The sequence below is a fragment of the Syngnathus scovelli genome, chromosome 12 (assembly GCF_024217435.2).
Source record: "Syngnathus scovelli strain Florida chromosome 12, RoL_Ssco_1.2, whole genome shotgun sequence".
NCBI lineage: Eukaryota > Metazoa > Chordata > Actinopteri > Syngnathiformes > Syngnathidae > Syngnathus > Syngnathus scovelli.
In genome coordinates, this window is record NC_090858.1 from 13987388 (window position 1) to 14007485 (window position 20098).

At 46.4% G+C, this 20098-nt stretch overlaps 2 protein-coding genes across 8 annotated transcripts in view; both read right to left on the bottom strand.

Moving 5' to 3' along the window:
* Positions 1-5019, bottom strand: part of sptbn1 (spectrin, beta, non-erythrocytic 1) — a 47516-nt gene extending 42497 nt beyond the window's left edge. Inside the window, exons 1-2 of one of the 3 annotated variants that reach the window (XM_049735339.2) lie at positions 4833-5019; positions 3432-3601 (exon numbers count right to left, since the gene is read on the bottom strand). The gene's annotated coding sequence lies outside the window, so the exon portion shown is untranslated. Of the gene's footprint in view, positions 1-3431; positions 3798-4832 lie in introns of those variants that run through there. The other 2 variants (XM_049735337.2, XM_049735338.2) reach the window with 2 other exon arrangements.
* A 399-nt stretch (positions 5020-5418) lies between these two features.
* Positions 5419-19318, bottom strand: LOC125978217 (acylphosphatase-2-like). 5 transcript variants are annotated; one of them, XM_049735390.1, is made up of 6 exons: positions 19174-19318; positions 18861-18877; positions 18660-18769; positions 17228-17315; positions 16908-16961; positions 5419-5660 (listed from the first exon to the last, which is right to left on the bottom strand). In XM_049735390.1, exons 1-6 carry the CDS (start codon positions 19229-19231, stop codon positions 5439-5441), a joined length of 549 nt encoding a protein of 182 aa, XP_049591347.1. In that variant the 5' UTR covers positions 19232-19318; the 3' UTR covers positions 5419-5438. The 5 variants fall into 5 exon arrangements, with proteins under 5 accessions (XP_049591347.1, XP_049591342.1, XP_049591349.1 ...); XM_049735385.1 differs by having other exon boundaries at positions 17228-17324; XM_049735392.2 differs by lacking the exons at positions 5419-5660; positions 19174-19318 and adding an exon at positions 12809-12998 and having other exon boundaries at positions 17228-17324; positions 18861-19167.
* Between the last annotated feature and the right edge of the window lie 780 nt (positions 19319-20098).

Below are 20098 nucleotides of genomic sequence, written 5' to 3' on the forward strand. Positions count from 1 at the left end.
GTTGCCGCCGATTGCGGTTCTGTTTCCCAGAGTTGCCGCCGATAGCGGTTCTGTTTCCCGGAGTTGCGGCCGATAGCGGTTCTGTTACCCCCGAGTTGCCGCCGATAGCGGTTCGGACTCCATGTGCCGCTGAGCGCGGTGTGAACTTTGTCACAGACCAGTGGGGTCATTTGGACTGGTACGCCACCCCTCCCCGCACGCCACATGGGGGTTCGGTTTTTTGGGATGTCAGGAACCGTCCCTTGTGGGGGTGTACTGTCACAACTCGTCCCCGGGTGCTTTATTATGTCTATGTTACCATAGTTTCTGTTCGCGTCGCCCCTCCCCTCCTGTGTTACCTCAATCAATGTAATCACTGTCACCTGCCTCTTGTTACCTGTCTTGTATATAAGTCCTGTCTGCCCCTCACTTCCCTGTCGGATCGTTGATGTCTTCACGTTTGATGTCGTTCTTGTTTCTTGTTTCTTTTGGTTCCTGTCTTTGCCAGTTCTGTTTCGTTTAGCCAGTCTGTCGGTCGGTCCATTAAGTTATGTCAGTTTGCCGGTTCTGTTAGTTTGTTCCCCTTATCCTCTCTTCCAACTACCTTTTCCCTTCAATAAACCCTGGTCCAAGCTACATTTAGTCGCCCTGCTCCATTCCGATCCGTGACAGGGTTTTGTGGAAACTAAAGGGCCAATACCTTTAGTGGATGGACAAACCCATGCTAGTTTATTAGCTTTTCACGAGAATTTGCCAACAAATTGCTAATATCCTTCTGGCACGAACCACTTTAACCAGCTGATGCTAAATTGTCAGCTTAGTGTCAGTGGCCGCAAAATAAGGAGCAAAGACTACAAAAGAATAATAAATGTGGAAGTTCAAAAGGAGGGTTGCGCAGGACGGGGCTGACGGGTTTCGGATTGATAACTTGTTCGTGTTGTGAACTTCTGACTGTTGGGGGGGGGGGGGGGGGGGGGGGGGGAGCGGTGAGCACAGAGGCGGCGCTCCGCTTTCAGCTAATGGCTCCTTTCCTGTCTGACGCCACTCAACCACCACCCCCTCAACCCCTCAACCCCCCGAGACACACAAACACACAAGCGTGCACAGCCCGAGTGTTAACATTAGTGAGACTGATTTCCAGCAATCCTGAAAAATTCTGTTGCAAGCCCCGAAAGCAACTTGGTATGCACCCCCCCCCCCCCCCCCCCATCTATCCGTGCGTGCGTGTTTGCATTCCATGGGCGTGTCTATCTGGTGATGTCACTGGTCGGTCCACTTCCTGTCGGCTGGACATTTTCCAGAAGGCTCTTTGCCGTTCTCACCCTTGTGCTGCTCCAGGAAGGATTCGTCATCCGGGGGAGGTGAATATTTACAGTTAAATGGGACAAAGTTTCATATTATGTATTTCTTCACTCTAATTATTTTTATTCAATTTTTTCAGTTTTGTGTAAATATTTTTTTTCCTTTTATGTAATGAAATCTAATAAATTAAACAAAAACAGTCACCAGCGAAGCTATATTAATTGTAAATAATTTTGAGACCTATTATTGTGTGGATCTCAAAAGCCAACACTCCGTGGAGTGCAGTAGCGCAAATAACATTGCTGACAATATGAATCAAGGATCTCTTCATCGTGGCTGCCGCATGTTCCGCTGTTGGCCAGCCATCGTGTAAGTTTATGTCTAGAATTAGTTGTAATACAAAATTTCTGTGCATAGCTTCCATGTCTGCTCTGCTCCCAAACGCAGCTAGACCTCTGTGAAAAGTACGACGACGTACTTATTTGGAGACTTTTCCAACTCTGCGTTTCACTTTTGCAAGCTTCACAACTCCTTGTTGGTGGGTGAGTTTATCTGTCACCAGCGTGGAGGGCATCTGTTAGGGTTTTTCAGATTAGCCTTATCGTATGATTATGTTGGAATGCAACCGGTAATAAATAACCTACCTTGTCCCATCCTCCACAAGGTTGTAAAACATCCCCTGATATGTTTTGACTAGAGGACAAGGGCTTTTTATTCAGCCTACTCATACCCCCACTCTGTTTCTCTTAATAAATATGCCCTTGCAGGGTGGAGAGTTCAGACCTCCATTCCAACATCGCTGCACGCACAGCGACGAATGAACTCTCCACCTGCAGGTGTCTAAAAGGACTTACTTGTCTCCCATGTGGTTCTTGCAAAATAAGTTGGAGTGAGAGAATCTCTAACAGCATCCCATCACAGCTCTTTGCTGTCACTGCTGTGCACAGATTTTCATAGAATAGCAATGGTCGGGCTTGCTGCAACGCAAGCTAGCTTAGCTTCTAGGAGTAGCATTAGCAAGCAGCCGCGAAAAAAAAAAAACACTTCCGGGAATATAGGTGACAGCAACCACACCCTTTTTTTTCTCTCACCCAGACCAGCGCTGTTTAGTTTAACTTGTCCACAGTGGCATCCTGAGCGTGTGGAATAAGAGCCCTTTCAAATCTGATATCACGATTTCGGCCTAAAAACGATAAATTGTTCATCCCGAGTACTGTACTGATTTAGAACTGTTTGGGCATTCTAATGGATTTGGGCAGACCCCACCCAACCCAACCCCACCCCACCCCACACCGCAGCACCTAATCTTCATCTTAATCACATCAAGGAGACACCTCAACTTACTTCCAACAGGTCAGCAAATGTTTGCCAGTTGGCGTTTGGAGGTGGGGGGCCCACATTGAGGAGAAATGAAAGAAACCAAATCAAACATAAGTGAGTTGCAAAGGAGCCACGTGAACGTCGCAAATGTGAAAAGTCACGTTCGAGAATGGCAGCTTCACAAGAAACAGAACTCAAGCAAGGGAGCGTCGAGGGGGGGGGGGGCGCAGCGGCTGTGGGTCCAGTCGGATCTGATTACGTAACAGCGTCTCTGGACTCGGTCTGCACCAAAACCACGACGACAACTACGACAACAAAAGCAACAAGAGCAAGACGCTGCGGCTCATCATCACCATCAGCTCCCAAGTGCACACAAACACCTTCGCTTGCGCACAAGGTCGCGCGTGCGCGCACATACACGCACGCCCACGACCACGCCTGCACCATCTTCATCACCGCCACCATCATCAGCATCATCATCGCAGCGGATAAAAACAACAACATGCAGCACCTCCATCCCAATTGATGGGAGGCTGCGAGAGAAAAAAAAGATGCTGCTGTGGCGCGCTAAAGCACGCCCGCACACAAGCACACGCACTCAAGTTGAAGAGCACCATGTGGGTGCGGAGGGTGGGGAGGCGGCCTCCGGACACCCATACGGCAAGAGGGCGTCTCTCGTCGGCCTCTTTGGACGCCAACGCGCCGCTAACTTCAGCAGTGCTCGTCATTTGGGGGCGCGTGCACGTTCGACCCGCCACAAGCACGCGGACGTTCCCGAGGACAAAAATGAGCGAGCGGTTCGGTTGCGTTAGGTTTGGCTCGGGACTCACCTCGATGCCGACAAAAGCGCGGCTGTGTTTTCTGTGGTCGCGGTGCTGGCGAAGGGTGGCCGGGAGAGTGGTGCTGAAAACAATGCAGAAGCTCCTCTTCCTCCCCTCTTCTTCCTCCTCCTCCTCTTCAGCTTGGAGGACCAGACTGCAGAGCGAGAGGCGCTCGATTTCTGACACACAGCAACGCCGTCGGGCGGCAACGGATTGTGAGCCCAAGCGCCAAAGTGCTATGTCCGGACGGGAACAGATAAAAGATGGAATTCAAAGAAGCACATCGACAAGTAGACTTATTCAGTCCCAACGCGTGAAAAATTTGATTGAGAATGACACCACAACGAGGGCTCGTGAGCAGGTTGTTTGTTTAATGACATTGACCGGCTCTCCCGCATGGGCGGTGTCTCCGGGGGCTGCTGCAGCCTGAGCCTACTACCCAATCACGTGATCGCCATGACGTGATCAGCAGTAAAGCGAGCTCACTTGACCACGCCTAATCAAAAATGGCTAAAATCGACAAGACTGACTCAACAGTTTAACACGATCGTTCATGTCAGACAAACCACCGAGAACTTGCTTGCGTTACTGCTTAACTTTGAATTCAAGAACGACCCTGGCATTCTTCACAGCTCCGAACAATGTCCACTCTATCCAAACGACTTTAGACTTCAGTCCAATATGTTGGGAAGCTCCGAGTTTGTTTTTATTCACCACCACTAACATAAATTGACTGGAAATGTTTGCTTGACCTTTCTGCAGCGACGCCACACATTCAATCTGATATATATATATATATATTCTTTTTACGTAATCTCCACCAAGAGAATGACAATGGAAGCCAGAGATGCCAGCTTCTTAGCATGCAATGTTTCAACCCGCCCGGATAACAACTACAAAAAGAAGCGCGCCTATCCCTTAAATTAGTGAGCGGCAGCAGGGACTGGCGGGGGCGGAAGCGGGGTCTGGAGAGATTGGATGATGGGTCAAAGTAGAAAACGTTTGCGTGTAAGTGTGCGTACGCGCCTGCGCGTGTGGTGGTCACGACAACGCGTTATGGTGCCGAAGAGTGACTGTATTCTCTCCAAAGTTTGAAAACATACTGGACAGGGCGACGACACACCAGGTCACGGGATCATGACGTCACAGTTTCCGCGCTCACTTAAAAAAAGACACCTAAATAAACAAGTCGTATTATCGGCATTGTTGTTCCTCGCGATGGACTTTGATTTTTAAGCGTGATTATTCAATGGCTTGTTTTGGCTTGGGGATCGTGATGTGCTTGGACCAGGGTTTATTGGTGAACTCAAAAAAGGCAAACTAACAGACTCGGCAACTGACATGACCTGACAAAACCTAACAACGAGACTGACCAAAAAGACGTGAAACAAAAAGACAGAGTGACATTACCGATTACAGGAACAGGAACCAAAAAACCTCATGACAGGAACACTCAACGTAAATCCAAGACCGAACGACCACAACCAATGATCCGACAGGGAGTGAGGGGCAAACAGGACTTATATACATGACAGGTAACGAGAGGCAGGTGGGAATAATCACACTGATCATGGGCACACAGGAGGGGAGGGGCGAGCACACAGACAGAAACCAAGACAACAGACACATAGTGGAGCAGTTGGGGACGAGACGTGACAGGTAAAGGCGCGGGATGTTGACGTTGATGTGACGTAGCTTATATTTAGTTGACAAATTATGAATTAGAAATAGGTCTAGCTTTTTAAAAATTGGATCGTATCAACTCAAACTCCAAGATAACTGTGCAACAAAATAAACTAATAATATGTGAATACAAATGAATTAAGAAATACTCTTTATTTATGTTCGGATTTTTGGGCGTTTTTTCACCAAGACCAAAGGGAGCCGCTATAAGGAGGCTGAAGAGACGCATGCGGCTCCGGGGCCGCAGGTTGCTGACCCCTGGTATAGTGGATACAAGAAATACGCAATAAAAAGAGCGAGGAAAATGAGGAAGTAAAGAGACAAAAAGATTTATTAATTTAATAAAAATGACAAAAATGTCATCGTTTTGGCGATTGATTTGACCCACATGCAGGAAAACCAACTCAGAAGTTCAGAATGAGTGAGGAGTGTTATTGCAGGAGATGCCATGGAGGTGGAGCAGGAGGATCCGAGCCAGGAGCAAGAGCAGCAACGGCAGAGCGTGTGGAGTTCAGCCAGATGGGGTGGATCTTGGCGGTGAGCCGTGGAGGGAATCTGCGAGCGAAATACACAAGACTTGGTCAGAGGATTCGACGTGGGTGTGGCGGAGATCTTACTGCAGACCGGAGGATCAGGAGAACATGGCGTCGATGAGCAAGAGGATATCAAGGAGCTAGAGGCACAACCGTGGAGGATCACAACAGGTAGGACACTCGTTCGACGAGCCGCTGGCAGTACGCTCCTTAAAAGCCTTCCCCTGATGAGTCTGATCAGCCACACCTGTGGGTCCTCTGCCACTGCTCACGGCTACCCCCTGTGGATAAAAGAAACCCCTCCCGGACCCTGACACCACCACCCCCTCAACGGCCGCCCTCCCAGCACCCCAGAAGAGGAAGACGGGAGCAAAGACCAGTCGTCCGAGATCAGGGAGGGATTGCAGATGTAGGAACGGGGCACCCAAGACCGGTCCTCGGGACCGTAGCCCTCCCAGTCAACGAGGTACTGCCACCCACGGCGGTCCACGATCCGTCGGACTGGGTAGACCGGGTCCTCATCAAGATCAGGTAAACGCTGTCTTGGGAGATGTCAGGGCTGTGAGAGGACCGGCTGTCTGGGGGTAATTGCGAATGAAGCGGTGGTAGAAGTTGGCAAACCCAAGGAAGCGTTGGACTTGGTTTCGGGTCTCTGGAACAGGCCAGTCCAGGACGACTTTGATCTTTTTGGGATCTGGTTGAACCTGTCCACTCTGACCATTTGTGAAATTCGCACTTCTCAGATTTGACAAATAAGCGATTCTCCAGGAGACGCTGCAGCACCAGGTAGACATGACGGCGATGTTCGGAGGGGTTCCGTGAATAGATGAGGATGTCATCAAGGTAGACAAAGACAAAGATGTTGAGGAAGTCCCGAAGGACATCGTTTACTAGTGTTTGGAAGACTGCGGGAGCGTTTCAGAGTCCAAAGTTCATGGCGAGGTATTCAAAACAGCCAAGCGGGGTCTTGAAAGCGGTCTTCCACTCATCACCCTGGCGTATCCTGACCAGGTGATATGCGTTCCGGATATCAAGCTTGGGGAAGATGGTGGGCTCCTGGACGGGTTCCTTCTTGCCCACGAAGAAGAATCCTGCCCCCAGGGGTGAGGAGGAAGGGCGAATGATGCCAGCAGCCAGTGATTCGTTGATGTATGTTTCCATAGCGTGTCATTCGGTGCGTGAGATGTTGTAGAGCCTGCTGGACGGTAGCGGGGCTCCGGGAAGAAGCTCTATGGCACAGTCGTAGGAGCGATGAGGTAGTAAGGATGAAGCCTTGCTTTTGTTGAAAATCTGTCTTAGGTCATGGTATTCTCCAGGAACATGTGAAAGATCGATCGAATCCGGTTCTTCGGGTGTCACTAGGGGCGGGCGAGACGGCACGCCAGACTGAAGACAAGAGGATAAGCACTTCGTGGACCAGGACTCGATATGGCACTCTGACCAGTTGATCTGATTAAAAGCCTTCCCCTAACGAGCCTGATCAGCCACACCTGTGGGTCCTCCACCACTGCTCACGGCTGCCCCCTGTGGATAAAAGAAAACCCTCCCAGACCCTGACAAAAAACAAAAGTGACAAAATAAAAACAAGAGAAAAGGACTCGAACAAAAACGGCAAAAATAAAAAGATAAAAAAAGAATGTTCATTACGACAAACAAGTGTGAGCATATGTCTTATGGAAGCATTTCTTGCTTTTTGGTGATGTTAAGAATGTTATCAACATACAAGATGTGAAATCTTCCGTGTAGTAAGACTTGTCATGATGACATTTGGGAAAACCTGAGTGTGTAGTTGCTTGAATGTCAACTTGTTGCTCAGCAACCACTGTCAGCACCCACACACACTCAGGTAGGGCGTGCGTGTGTGTGTATGCGCGAGGGTGTGCGTGGGCAGGACATGGAGAAGGCCGCATGGAGGAGTTTCGGTGCCATACATTTTTGATAGAGGCAGGCTGGTTTCCATGGCGATGGTGCCGAGATGCCAAAGTTGTAGCCGAGAGAGGAAGAACAAGAAAAAGAAGAGCCGGTGGGTTTTTGGCGCGGGGGCGGGAGGCGCTCAGCGCTGCGCTGCTGAAAGAGGAGCTTCTTATTGGGTAGGGGGATATATTTGGAGGTGTTGATACCACATGCAGATCTCCGGATCTGAACAAGACTCGAGGACGTGCAAGCCTCTCTCTAACATTACATCACGTGAGTCGCACAATGGCAACATTTGCAGCGTACAGGCTGCAAGAAATGTAGAAAGGGGTAAGCAAAATTACAGTGAGGTAAAAGATCTTTTACCTTGCTGTAATTTTGCTCTTTTGAAACACCACAAACAAGAGACAAAATAGATCCCCTCCCCAAAATAAAAACTATTAAAGTAAAATTCACAAAATTATGAAAAAAGAAAGCAAAAAAAAAAGAGAAATTAAATGAAATAAAAAGTAATGAGGGGGGAAAAGGAAAAAAGGAACCCCCAAAAGCCTGATTTGTTGTCATGTCAATGTTTTGGAGGAAAACTGGCTTCGACTTGACAAAATTACATCCATCTATCCATTACGTAAATACAATTTGTCAATTTGGCTGCTCATTGCCTTAACCATGAGCAGCCCTCTCAACTGCGGCACAAACAGAGGATCAAGACGATGTGACGGTGAGCATCCCCATTGTCGGTCTACATGTGTTGCTGTGCTGTTCGTGCTCAACCTGCCGCTGAGGCACCAACGGAGATGCTATGATAACAAAGGCACACTGCTGTTCATCATGCAGGCGCACACATCTCTCACGTGCTCGGATGAAGCTTTCACAGAGGGTTGCCATACCGATAACCCCCCCGCCCCTTTCCCAACTAATAGGAAGCCTTCCCACAATGCGCACGCACACACTCAGAGTGCTGCGTCAGGCTTTCTGTTGCCATGGCAGCGACTCTGCTGTGATTTTACAGACGGCGGTCGCAAGTCACGCAAAGTGTTCCGCGAGGACGTGAGAAGCGGGAAGCGGTGATGCCATTCCAGGTCACATGACACGCTCGCCGCGTACACTATACATCAAAGTCCTTGATAAAGCGACATTTTGCAATAGAATCATGTGTAAAGAATTCATTTGTGCACGGCCATCACGCTGCTCACTCAGGTGTGCACGTCTTGGCCACTTAGGGGGCTTATTACACATCCATCCATTAATTTTCTATACTGCTTGTCCCCACAGGGGTCGCGGGTGTGCTGGAGCCTATCCCAGCAGTCATCGGGCAGTAGGCAGGGGACACACTGAACTGGCTGCCAGCCAACTGCAGGGCAAACAGAGACGAACAACCATTCACACTCACATCTAGGGACAATTTGGAGTGCTCAATCGGCCTAACAGGCATGTTTTTGGGATGTGGGAGGAAACCCGAGTGCCCGGAGAAAACCCACGCGGGCACAGGGAGAACATGCAAACTCCACACTGGGAGGGCCGGAGGTGGAATCGAACCCGCACCCTCCTAACTGTGAGGCCGACGTGCTAACCAGTGCACCAAAGAGCCTATTACACAGCCATTTAAAAAAAAAAAGTCACACGCACCTACGTACACACACACACACGCACGCACGCACGCACGCACACACACACGCACACACACGCACACACACACACACACGCGCACACACACACACACACACACACACACGCACACTCATGTACAGGAATCAAACTCACGGTGTCGGCACACAAGACAGGCAAGTGTACCCCTACACCATAGGTGTCAAACTCAAGGCCCGGGGGCCAGATACGGCCCGCCACATCATTTTATGTGGCCCGCGAAGACAAATTGTGCATCAAATTCGTGTGTCATTACTAGAATTGCAAATTGTCTTCACTTTTAATTGTATCTTTTATTTAAAAAATATTTGACCAGTTTTTACTCGTCTGATTTGAAAACGAGTTATTTGTCAGTTTGTTTTGTAGCTTTTACTGTATATAATATGAGGTGCTCACACAATTATTTGGGTTGACAGTCATAATGGCCCTCCGAAAGAAGCTATGACTACAATGCGGCCTGCCAAAAAAATGAGTTTGACACCACTGCCCTACACCTTCAGCGACTCCCTACACATAGACATACCGTATTAATATAAGACAATATTTTTTGCATTCAGTTTCAGTTTATTTAAAGGAAAGGCCTGACTCAGTTCAAGAACTGTTTTACAGCAGGTTCCTATAACATTACATACATGAAAATACAATATATACATTATTGTTAATGGGTGCAAGTTTGGTTTGTTATTAAAAAATATGTGTATAGCCGTTTAAATTGCGTAATAGAGGTGGCTGATCGGATTTGAAGGGGTATCTCATTCCAGATCAAAATGTGCATATAAAAGAGTTTGGACCAAAATTGTTTTTGTATGCTGGGGTTCGGATGAGGTCCTGTGTAACTTAGCGGGTGATGCGGGCCTGTCTTTCATTACGGCCTGGGATGAGTGAATTAACTATAGGTGGGAGAGAATTTGTGTGTAGTTGATAGAAGAGTTTTATTGCCATGAGAATTGTGTAATTCTGGAAGGTTAGTGCATTGGAGCGTGCAAGTGACGTGCAGTGATGGGTCCAGATAGATAGTCTGCCATGTACCGTAACTTTCAGACTAAAAGTCGCTCCGGAATATAGGTCGCATGAGTCATAAAATGCACAACAACGTGAAAAAAACCCATATATAAGTCGCTCCGGAGTACAAGTCGCATTTTGAGGGAAATTTATTCGACAAAATCCAACACCAAGAACAGACATGAACGAGCAACAACAGGCTAAACGATAGGTATGCTAACGTGACATAAACACAAACGAAGAGCTGAGAACGGGCCTGACGTAACATTCAGTTATTCAAATAACTATTACATAAAAAACACGTTTTTATCTGTGTCACTCCAATTCATTAAATCCATCGATTGTCCTTTATGGAAACTATGCCGCGTATGCGCCGCGCCGCTGACGTCTAAATATTCTAAATATTCCACAGACCCATATATCGATATATAAAGTATATATCAAATAACTATCATATAAACAACAATATTATCAAACCATCTGTGTCACTCAAAATCATTAAATCCATCGATCAAATTCCTCGTCCTTTGTCAACAACGCCGCGCGTGCGCCCTGACGTCAGCCTCGTTGTTATTCCACAGATCTAGTATATAACTATATTGTAGCGTTAACAAAGTACAAGGAAAGACGTGGGTTTGGTAAACGACTCTTTATTTAACAAAACAAGAGTTCAACGAGCCAACAACTACTGAATTGTAACAATAAAACCATATACAAGTTGCTATACGAAATAAAGTATATAAAATAACTATAACATAAATAGTTCCCCCCAACACGGCCCCAAGCACCGGCGTTGACTTCCAGGCGTGTGGCGGCGTGGACTTCCATCCCCGGAGGTGGCACTTCCAGCCACAAAGGTGGAAGAGAGCTCCATAGAATAGGACCGGGCGTGCGTAAAAGCCATGTCCGAGCCCCATCCACCGTCTCCGGACAGCCACCCGGCCGAGCGCAGGCCCCCGACTTCCATCCACGGAGGTGAAAGAGAGCTCCGTAGAGTAGGACCGGGCGTGCGTAAAAGCCATGTCCGAGCCCCATCCACCGTCCCCGGACAGCCACCCGGCCAAGCGCCGGCCCCCGACTTCCATCCACGGAGTTGAAAGAGAGCTCCGTAGAGTAGGACCGGGCGTGCGTAAAAGCCATAATAGTTTTTCAAACCTTCTGTGTCACTCCAAATCATTAAATCCTTCCAACTCTTCGTCCTCCGTGTCACTTACAAACAAAGCCGCTAATGATGCCGGTAGTACGTGGGGCTCTTCGTCATCCCGTGATCGAATCTTTGTCCTTTATGTAAACAATCGCCGCGCCGCGCTGCTGATGTCACTTGAAATTCAAATTACAGTAATCCCTTGCTACATCGCGGTTCGTTTATCGCAGTTTCACTTTTTATTTTTTTAATTTTTTTATTTTTGAAAAATTTCACATATAAGTCGCTCATCAGTATAAATCCTCCCCCCCCCCCCACCCAAACTATGAAAAAAAACGAGATTTATAGTCCGAAAATTACGGTAATATGATTTGAGTTTGTTTGCATATGTTGGGCATGTCATTGATGTACATAATGAATAATAATGGGCCCAGTATGCTGCCCTAGGGAACACCAGTGGGAGATGGTAATGGAGTAGATGTGGCCTGACCAATATTAACAACCTGGATTCTATCCGAGAGGTATGAAGGGAGCATAGTTAGAGCTAAGGGGGAGAGATGTAAAGAAGCTAGTTTGTTATGGACTATTTGGTGATTAACTGTGTCAAAGGCTTTACGGAAATCTACAAAGACTGCTCCTGTGAAGTGGCCTTTATTAAGAGAAGTGCGTATATATTCTGTGAGTCGTAGCTGTGCAGATAGTGTTGAACGAGCTGATCGGAAGCCAAATTGTGAGTTGTTGAGAACGTTGTTTGTTTCAAGATGTTCTATAGTTGTTTTGAAAGGAATTTGACATTGAAATAAGACTGAAAAAGTGGGGGTCGTCTTACATTCGGGGTCTAGACATTATAACCATTCACAACACTAGATAGCGCCAGATATCTTTAAAGTGAAGTTACGTCACCGCGCCTTAAGTCTCGCGTGAGTTACCTCGGTTTTTTGGATTGTTGGAGCTTGTGCGCAGCGGTAAGTTAAAGGTTGCAGGTAACTGAGTATGTTGCTGTGATCGTGTGCGTCCTTGACACAAAGTGAGTATATAGATTTCATTGTTACTACTGTCCACTGTTGTGCCGTTTGTCCGATTGTAGTTTGCTTCGTGTGCGTGCCGTTTGATTGACAGCTCCGGCGCGCTTCTTTAAATTTGCCTCGCATCGTACGAGTACCCGTTACGCAGCGGCACGGCGACTAACGGTCGCCAGCAAATGTATTTTGATGTCTCATTGACTTATATTTGGTGTGTTGCAGAGAGTATTTCATTTATGGTTATTTAGTACAGTCAAACCTCGGTTTTCGACCACAAACCGTTCCAGAAGGCGGTTCGAGAAGCTAATCGGTCGAATTCCGTATCTACTTTTCCCGTTACAAATAATGGAAAAATATTTAATCCGCTCCAAGACTAAAAAGAAAACGCCTTTTTTTTTTTTTTTTTTTAGCATTTTTTCATTTGCACATTTTTGTCCGATCGCGCAACTGCAGCGCACCGCCAAACGCGCAACCGTAGCTCGCCGCCGACCGCGCAACTGCACCGCGCTGGTCGCATTATTGTGACAGAGCCGACGCTGAAATCTAGAAAATATTTTTAATATTTTTTTCCACCGCAGCTCCTCCAGTAAACACTACTCACTCATTCCGGACGTCTGAGCTGTTTTTTCTCCATCTGCAAGATACAGTTAGACTTCACTTTGATGGTTAATGCAGTTATTGCAGTTTTGTTGTTTTATCACAGTAGATTGGTTCATTTAATTTCAAAAACCAGAAGCCATTCATTTACAAATGTGATTGCACTTTAGTTTACATATTTAAAGTGCTAGAGACATCCCTTTTTTTTCAATTAGAACGGAATTTGATAGAATGTATAAAGTGAACACATTTGCCGCATTGGAAATTAAAAATGGACACCGATTACTAAGAATAAAGCTGAAATGAAATGCCAGTTTATCGATCGGGTCCCGCACGAAGCCAAACTGGCGGCGCCATTACTGTGACGTCACAAGTTGTACATCTGGATGTCAACAAACCCAAACAACATGGCAGATGATAGCGACAGCTCCGTTTCTAGCGGCAATATTAGCATCATTTTATCCGATTCAGAAACCTCTTTTGACGCAGAATATGATGAATCTAGCAGTTCACTTGGGCTGAGCTGAGCACATTTTCTGAATTGTGCCCCTCCCGTCACTCTGGTTAGGTTGGCATAGTAAAAAGTAAAAAGTGCTCTTGGGGGCTTTAGAGTGCCGAGTTGATCTCGGCACATGAAGACATGACCACCTGCAACGTTTGGTTTAGGTTTTATAAGCATTTTTAATTTTATTGCTTAAATCGCATTTTCTCGACGAGCTGAGCACGTTTTCTGAATTGTGCCTCTCCCGTCACTGTGGTTAGGTTGGCATAGTAAAAAGAGTAGAGTGGCGAGTTGACCACTGCGAATGAAGAAATGAACATCTGCAGCGTTTGGTTTAGGTTTTAGGCGCATTTTTAATTTTATTTCTTAAATCGCATTTTTTCGACGAGCTGAGCACGTTTTCTGAATTGTGCCCCTCCCGTCACGCTTCGACATACTTTTCAAAGTCAAAGTTCAAGAGTTCAAGAGTTCAAGAGTTTTTTTATTCGCCATGTTTGAGCGTGACAAACAAGGAATTTGACTTCGGTAAATCACAGCCTCTGTTCAACATTTAGGTGACTAACAACAACACTCAGGACATGTGAAGAACGAAAGATATTCTCAAACACCCCCTGATCTTAAACTCCCAAGAGGGCAAGGAAAAACTCAAAACTCCAGCTAGGGAAAATGAGAAACCTTGAGAAGAGACCACAGATGGGAGGGTCCCTCTTCTAGGATGACCAGGCTGCAATGGATGCAGAGAGGACACATAGTCCAAACAGTGTAGACAAAAAAGGTGTGGCAAGCGGGATGTTATTGCACAGTAATGACTCTGAGACTCTAAGAGTGGTGTGAGTTCATCAGAGCGACAGCCTGGGGGAAGAAGCTGTCTCTGTGTCTGCTGGTTTTAGTGTACAGAGCTCTATAACGGCGTCCGGAGGGGAGTAGTTCAAACAGGCTGCAACCTGGGTGCGAAGGGTCTGTTGAGATGTTACTTGCACGTTTCCTGGTCCTGGACAGGTACAAGTCTTGGATAGATGGGAGGTTGATTCCAATTATCTTTTCTGCAGTCCTTATTGTCCGTTGCAGTCTGTGCTTGTCTTGTTTGGAGTCTCAAAGTCTCCTTTATTGTCAATTCCTCCGCATGTCAAGACACACAAAGAGATCGAAATTACGTTTCTCACTATCCCAGGGTGACAAGACAGCGTTCACAACGCACATACAAGTAAACAACACAGGAAAAATAAAACAAGAAGATGAACAATAAGAGAGATAGCCCGCTAGCCGCTCCCGATGCACAGCAGAGTCCGGAAAGATAAGACAGAGTTCACAACGCACATACAAGTAAACAACACAGGAAAAATAAAACAAGAAGATGAACAATAAGAGTGATAGCACGCTAGCCGCTCCCGATGCACAGCAGAGTCCGGAAAGATGACAGTCAACCAGGCCACTGTGAACACGAGCACAAAGCAGGCACGCACTGTCCGGTTCGTGGATCCTATCAGGCGAACTCAACCCATCTTGTCGTCCCGCGAATGAACGTACGCCAGGATAATGGAAGGCACGGCTAGGCGAGCTGGGTTGGCCGCAAACCTGGCCCGACGTCTCCGCGCTGGCCCCTCTTCTCTTTTTGTTTACATTCACTGAAGCTAAACGCGTACAACTTGAGACGTCATGAGACGTCACTTCCGGCTGGCGGCTCGGTGCAGTCAAACTCGTCTGTGCGGCAAATTTAAATTATATTTTTCAGAGCAACAGCTTCCTTTTCGTTGTTTCGAGCGTCAATTTATATTTATAAGCCCATAAGCTAACTAAAACCGATTTATACATATACCGGTGTCTCTAGCCCTTTAAATGTTCAGATATTAGGATGTGATCGACAGTTTTTGCATGATTTGAATGACGCAAAATAACATGCTTTTTCTCTCGCATATATTGTTATTGTCACGGATCGGATGGAGCGGCTTGGACCAGGGTTTATTGAAGCAAACTCAAAAGGCAAACTGACATGACTTATCAACCAATAACTTGACTGATCAGGACGTGAAACAAGAAGACAGCAGGACATGACAACAGTACGACAACAATGATCCGACGGGGAGCGAGGGGCAGACAGGACTTAAATACAAAACACGAAACACGAGGCAGGTGACCGCGATTACATTGATTGAGGTGACACAGGAGGGGAGGGGTGACGCGAACAAAAACTATGGCAACCTAGACACATAGCAAAACTGGGGACGAGACATGACAGTTATAATCATTTGTTTCAGATGTACCGTAATTATTTTCTGTATAAAAATTAAATTTGGTTTTCAAAAAGTATTTTTTCAAACTTGAGTCAAAAAGTCTTTTTTTATACTTGAGTCTTGAAAAAGAGGGGGTCGTCTTACAATCAGGGTCTTCTTATATTCGGGCCAATACGGTATATCAAATAGATTTGACCATGAAACTGAACTGCCATTGTTGTCGAGTCATTTTGTCTTCAAATTTAAGTTGTGTCAAGGTTTCGATGTACTGCAGTAGGTTAGCCAGTCTGTCCTTAAGGGTGTGGCGTGTCATCAGGAAGCGACGAACGCCACAGACCCTTCGTTGACCCCTTAAACCAGTGTTTCCCAACCTTTTTTCATTCATGGCACACCTTTTCATTGGAAAAAATCTCGCGGCACACCGCCAACAAAAATCTGTTAAGCTCCTATATTAAAATCAGTTATATTACAACGAAACACGTAGAGTCCTATTCCTATATATGTATGGAGAGTCGAATAATTTAATAGAAATAAATACTAAATATTCTTTAAATTGTATTCCTTTTTTTAAATAAAAGTGACAGTTTTTTAAAAAGGTTTTAGACGGTGTAAGAAATAAACTATTTAAAGTGATTGTGATTAAAATAAAAGAATCAACGTGATTTTGTTTACTGTTTTAGACTAGGTCTATAAATATTGCAACAATAAGAACAAAGTCACTTTTAAAGACGCTCTGCTGTTCTGACAGCAGCTGAGTGGCTATCACAGTCGAGGAGTCTCGACTTGACTGCTTACTTTACGTATGTGAAAAATAACCAATCCAGGTTCTCCGGTTGAACTGCATTCTCTGATTTCCATCGGACCACAAACGCACCACAACCGTCATAGTGTCTGTCACTGTTAGCAAAAGCACACAGCAACACACACATAAACTGAATATGTGCCGATGCAATACAATCATATCGACACAATATGAAATCTCAAGATTCTCCGATTCTCCACACATGCACGATTAGCAAGTGGCTGACCAGGCCTTGCGCGAACTGACCAGTGGTTTGGCGATCCTGTTTACAATGCGCTACGTAATTAATATTGGACAGTCCCACGGCACAGCTGAACGTCGCACAGTGGTTGGGAAACACTGCCTTAAACCAACAATTGTTCAGCTCAATTGTTGCAAGCTCATCTGCACTCACATTGCGGATCTGCTTACCTTTCGACCTTTATCCGGCCTGGCTGCCAAGTCAGTTGAGCTGGTGACGGGGTTCTGTAAATGATCGTGACATCATAGTAGGAAAGAAGGCCATTCGCTGAGACGTTTTCAGAAAAAAGCAAAGAAGCAAAGAGCCACAAGCCGGTTATTTTAATGGTTGTCAAGAAGCGTGGAGGTCCAGTCCAAACGCGGGAAAGACAAACTCGCGTGATGGAGAAGACAAATGGAGAAACGTGGGCAAACGGGAAGTCAAGCACTCCATGGCGACCTGTCGGCGGGGTGGCGACTGCCCATTAGTAGCGAGTGCTGAAGCTGCTCACCTCCAAGGCCGACAGCGTCCGCTCATTATTGAACGACGTCCTCGTGATGTGACTGCTTGGGCTGCCCTTCTTGTTCAGCCACTCCTTCCTGAACAAACTCGTACACACACATATACACACACATATACACACATATACACACACATACACACACACACACACACACACACACACACACACACACACACACACACACACACGACTCAAATGCAACATGAACATCAACATAAACGTGCACATTACAACATGCGCAAAATTACAATCCCAAACACACAGGCAGGTGCACACACACACAAGACATTAGCACCATGTAGACAACAAAGAATGTTAAATAAATAATAATAACAATAATAATCTTCTTCCATGGTAGGAGGTGCCATTTTGTGATGCGTTTGGACATGCACGCTGTGTATGTGATTACAGGAGATTGCAGAGGATCAGGGTCACATCTGAATAACGGCGTAGCTTCATAGCTTCAAGTGCTTTCAGGCTGGCTAGTGGTGGTGGCGCCGGCCTACTTTCTCTTGACCGGCAAGACTGCCCACGCATGCATGCACACACACGCAAACACAGACACGCGCACAGCTGGCATTAATGCTTTCATCTCATGTGGTTTACCTCGTCGACGTCTGCAACACCAAAAGCGGGAATCTAAACAGCAGTGTAGTACTCATCACCATTTTATTCAAATTGATGTATGTTAACACTGGAAAGTTGAACTTTGAACTTATCCAGGGGGGAAAATGTAGAAGGGGGAAAAAAAGTTTTTCCAGCAAGACCACCCCCCCTTTCCCCCGCTGTCTCCTGGGCCTGGCAGGAAGTGAGGTCGTCAAAAAGGCTTTTAGACTTGGACAAAAGTCTAAAACACACACACACACACGCACACGCACGCACGCACACACACACACACACACACACACACACACACACACACACACACACACACACACACACACACACACACACACACACACACCGAAGGAAAGCCAGACCGCACAGGACAGACGGCAATACTTCTTCAACCCTATTTAGAGCGCAATGTGCAGTTGCTGGTATTGATGTGTGGTATCGGAGCATTTTTCTAGTGTGAGTACTGACTTGCAGCTTTCTTCTGCATCTCCTCTCTGTTGTCCTTTGACATGGTGCCCGCTAGTGTTCAGACTGAGAGACCACATGAGTGAATGCTTCCTACGTGGTTAAATATCTTGAAGAAACTCACAGCAGTATTCATTCAAAGAAATTCGGAAACCGCGGATGAGCACATCACTGAGAAACATGCAGAAAGGCAGCTGGATGGGCAAGGTCGATAGACTCTGATAAACTGATGAGTGTATCTGCTTTCTGTGCATTTTGCCTTTGCCAACACACGAGCGGACACCTTGGTGGTGGTGAGGTGCGCCACCTGGCGGCGTGTGCGTGGCGTATCGCTCACATGTGCTCGACGGCGTCGGCGGGGCCCTGCAGCTGTCCGACCACAGGCCCCCCATGAGTGTTCTTCACCCAGCCCACCACGCCCGCTTGCACTGCCTCCTTCTCTGTGTACTGTCAATCGAGCGATGACGTCACGTATGCACGCCGGCTTCTTATCGTGTACAAAGTTGCGCAAGAAGAGCACCAGATGGACTCAACTCACCATTCTGAAGCAAACGCCTGCAAACAAAAAGCAGCAGCACGTCAAAATCTCTGCTGAGCGACAAGTCGCTAAACACATGATGCTAAATTAAGAAGCAGATCGTGTCGCGAGCACATACACACACACACACGCACACACACACACACACACACACACACACACACACACACACACACACACACACACACACACACACACACACACACACACACACACACACACACACACACACACACACACACACTCACACACACACCGAAGGAAAGCTAGACCGCACAGACAGACTGAGACTTGCGACTAAACGTGGTCGAACCTTGCACATGTCCAAAGACTTCAAAGTCGAGAGAGACCAGCTGACTTCCTGTTGACATCTGTACAGCAAAGAGCAAACAGACGAACAAGAAGAAGAGCAAGTCGCGGTCGTGCTTTGTGCGCGCGTGGCTTGTGACAGTGCTGGTGGTCGGTGTAGTTCTTTGGAACTACAAACATGTCTCTGACACTCAACTGTTTCTTGAAACAATGACATAGACCAGATGATATCTGATATTTTAATGAATAAATCCTTCATGTACTCTGCGAATGGTTTTCCACGTTTTATTATCTCCCAGGCTGCAACAAAACTTGCAGTAGTAGTAGAGTTTGGAGATGCAATCCACTTCTTGAAACTGTTTTTTCGGTCCTCCTCCACCAGCACTGCAATTGCACCTTTCCTCTCAGTTGCAACTGAATGATCGGCAACAAATTTAGCATGCTTTAGCTGAAAATGTCGCTCCAAATTCCCCTTCTTCTTCCTTTTCTTTTTTTTCTTTTTATTGCAAATCCAACATGCAGGCAATGCTTCAGCATTGGCAATGAAAGCAAATAGTTCAATCCATTCTTTCTTAAAGCCTCTGCTCTCATCAGCAATCTTTCTCTTTTTGAAAACTGGAGCCGCGGGTTGCCGACCCCTGACATAGACAGTCCAACTCTGATGCCGCGGATATGGAACTCGGCAATATATCTACAAACCCGATTCGGTTGAAGTTGGGACATTTTTTAAAATGTAAATGAAAACAAAATACAATGATTTGAAAATCCTTTTTAACCTATATTCAATTGATTACACTACAAAGACAACATATTTAATGCTCAAACTCATAAACTTTATTTTATTTTTCAAATAATAATTAACTTAGAATTTCATAGCTGCAACACGTGCAGTAGAAGTTGGGAAAGGGCATGTTTACCACTTCGTTACA

Coding starts and splice junctions, on each gene's coding strand:
- LOC125978217 (XM_049735385.1), bottom strand. CDS start 19,231: ATGTCAACAGGAAGTCAGCTGGTCTCTCTCGACTTTGAAGTCTTTGGA. Junction 16,962..17,227: donor GGACGCTGTCGGCCTTGGAG/GTGAGCAGCTTC, acceptor GATCATTTACAG/AACCCCGTCACCAGCTCAAC. Junction 5,661..16,907: donor GGCCGGATAAAGGTCGAAAG/GTAAGCAGATCC, acceptor TTTCGCTCGCAG/ATTCCCTCCACGGCTCACCG.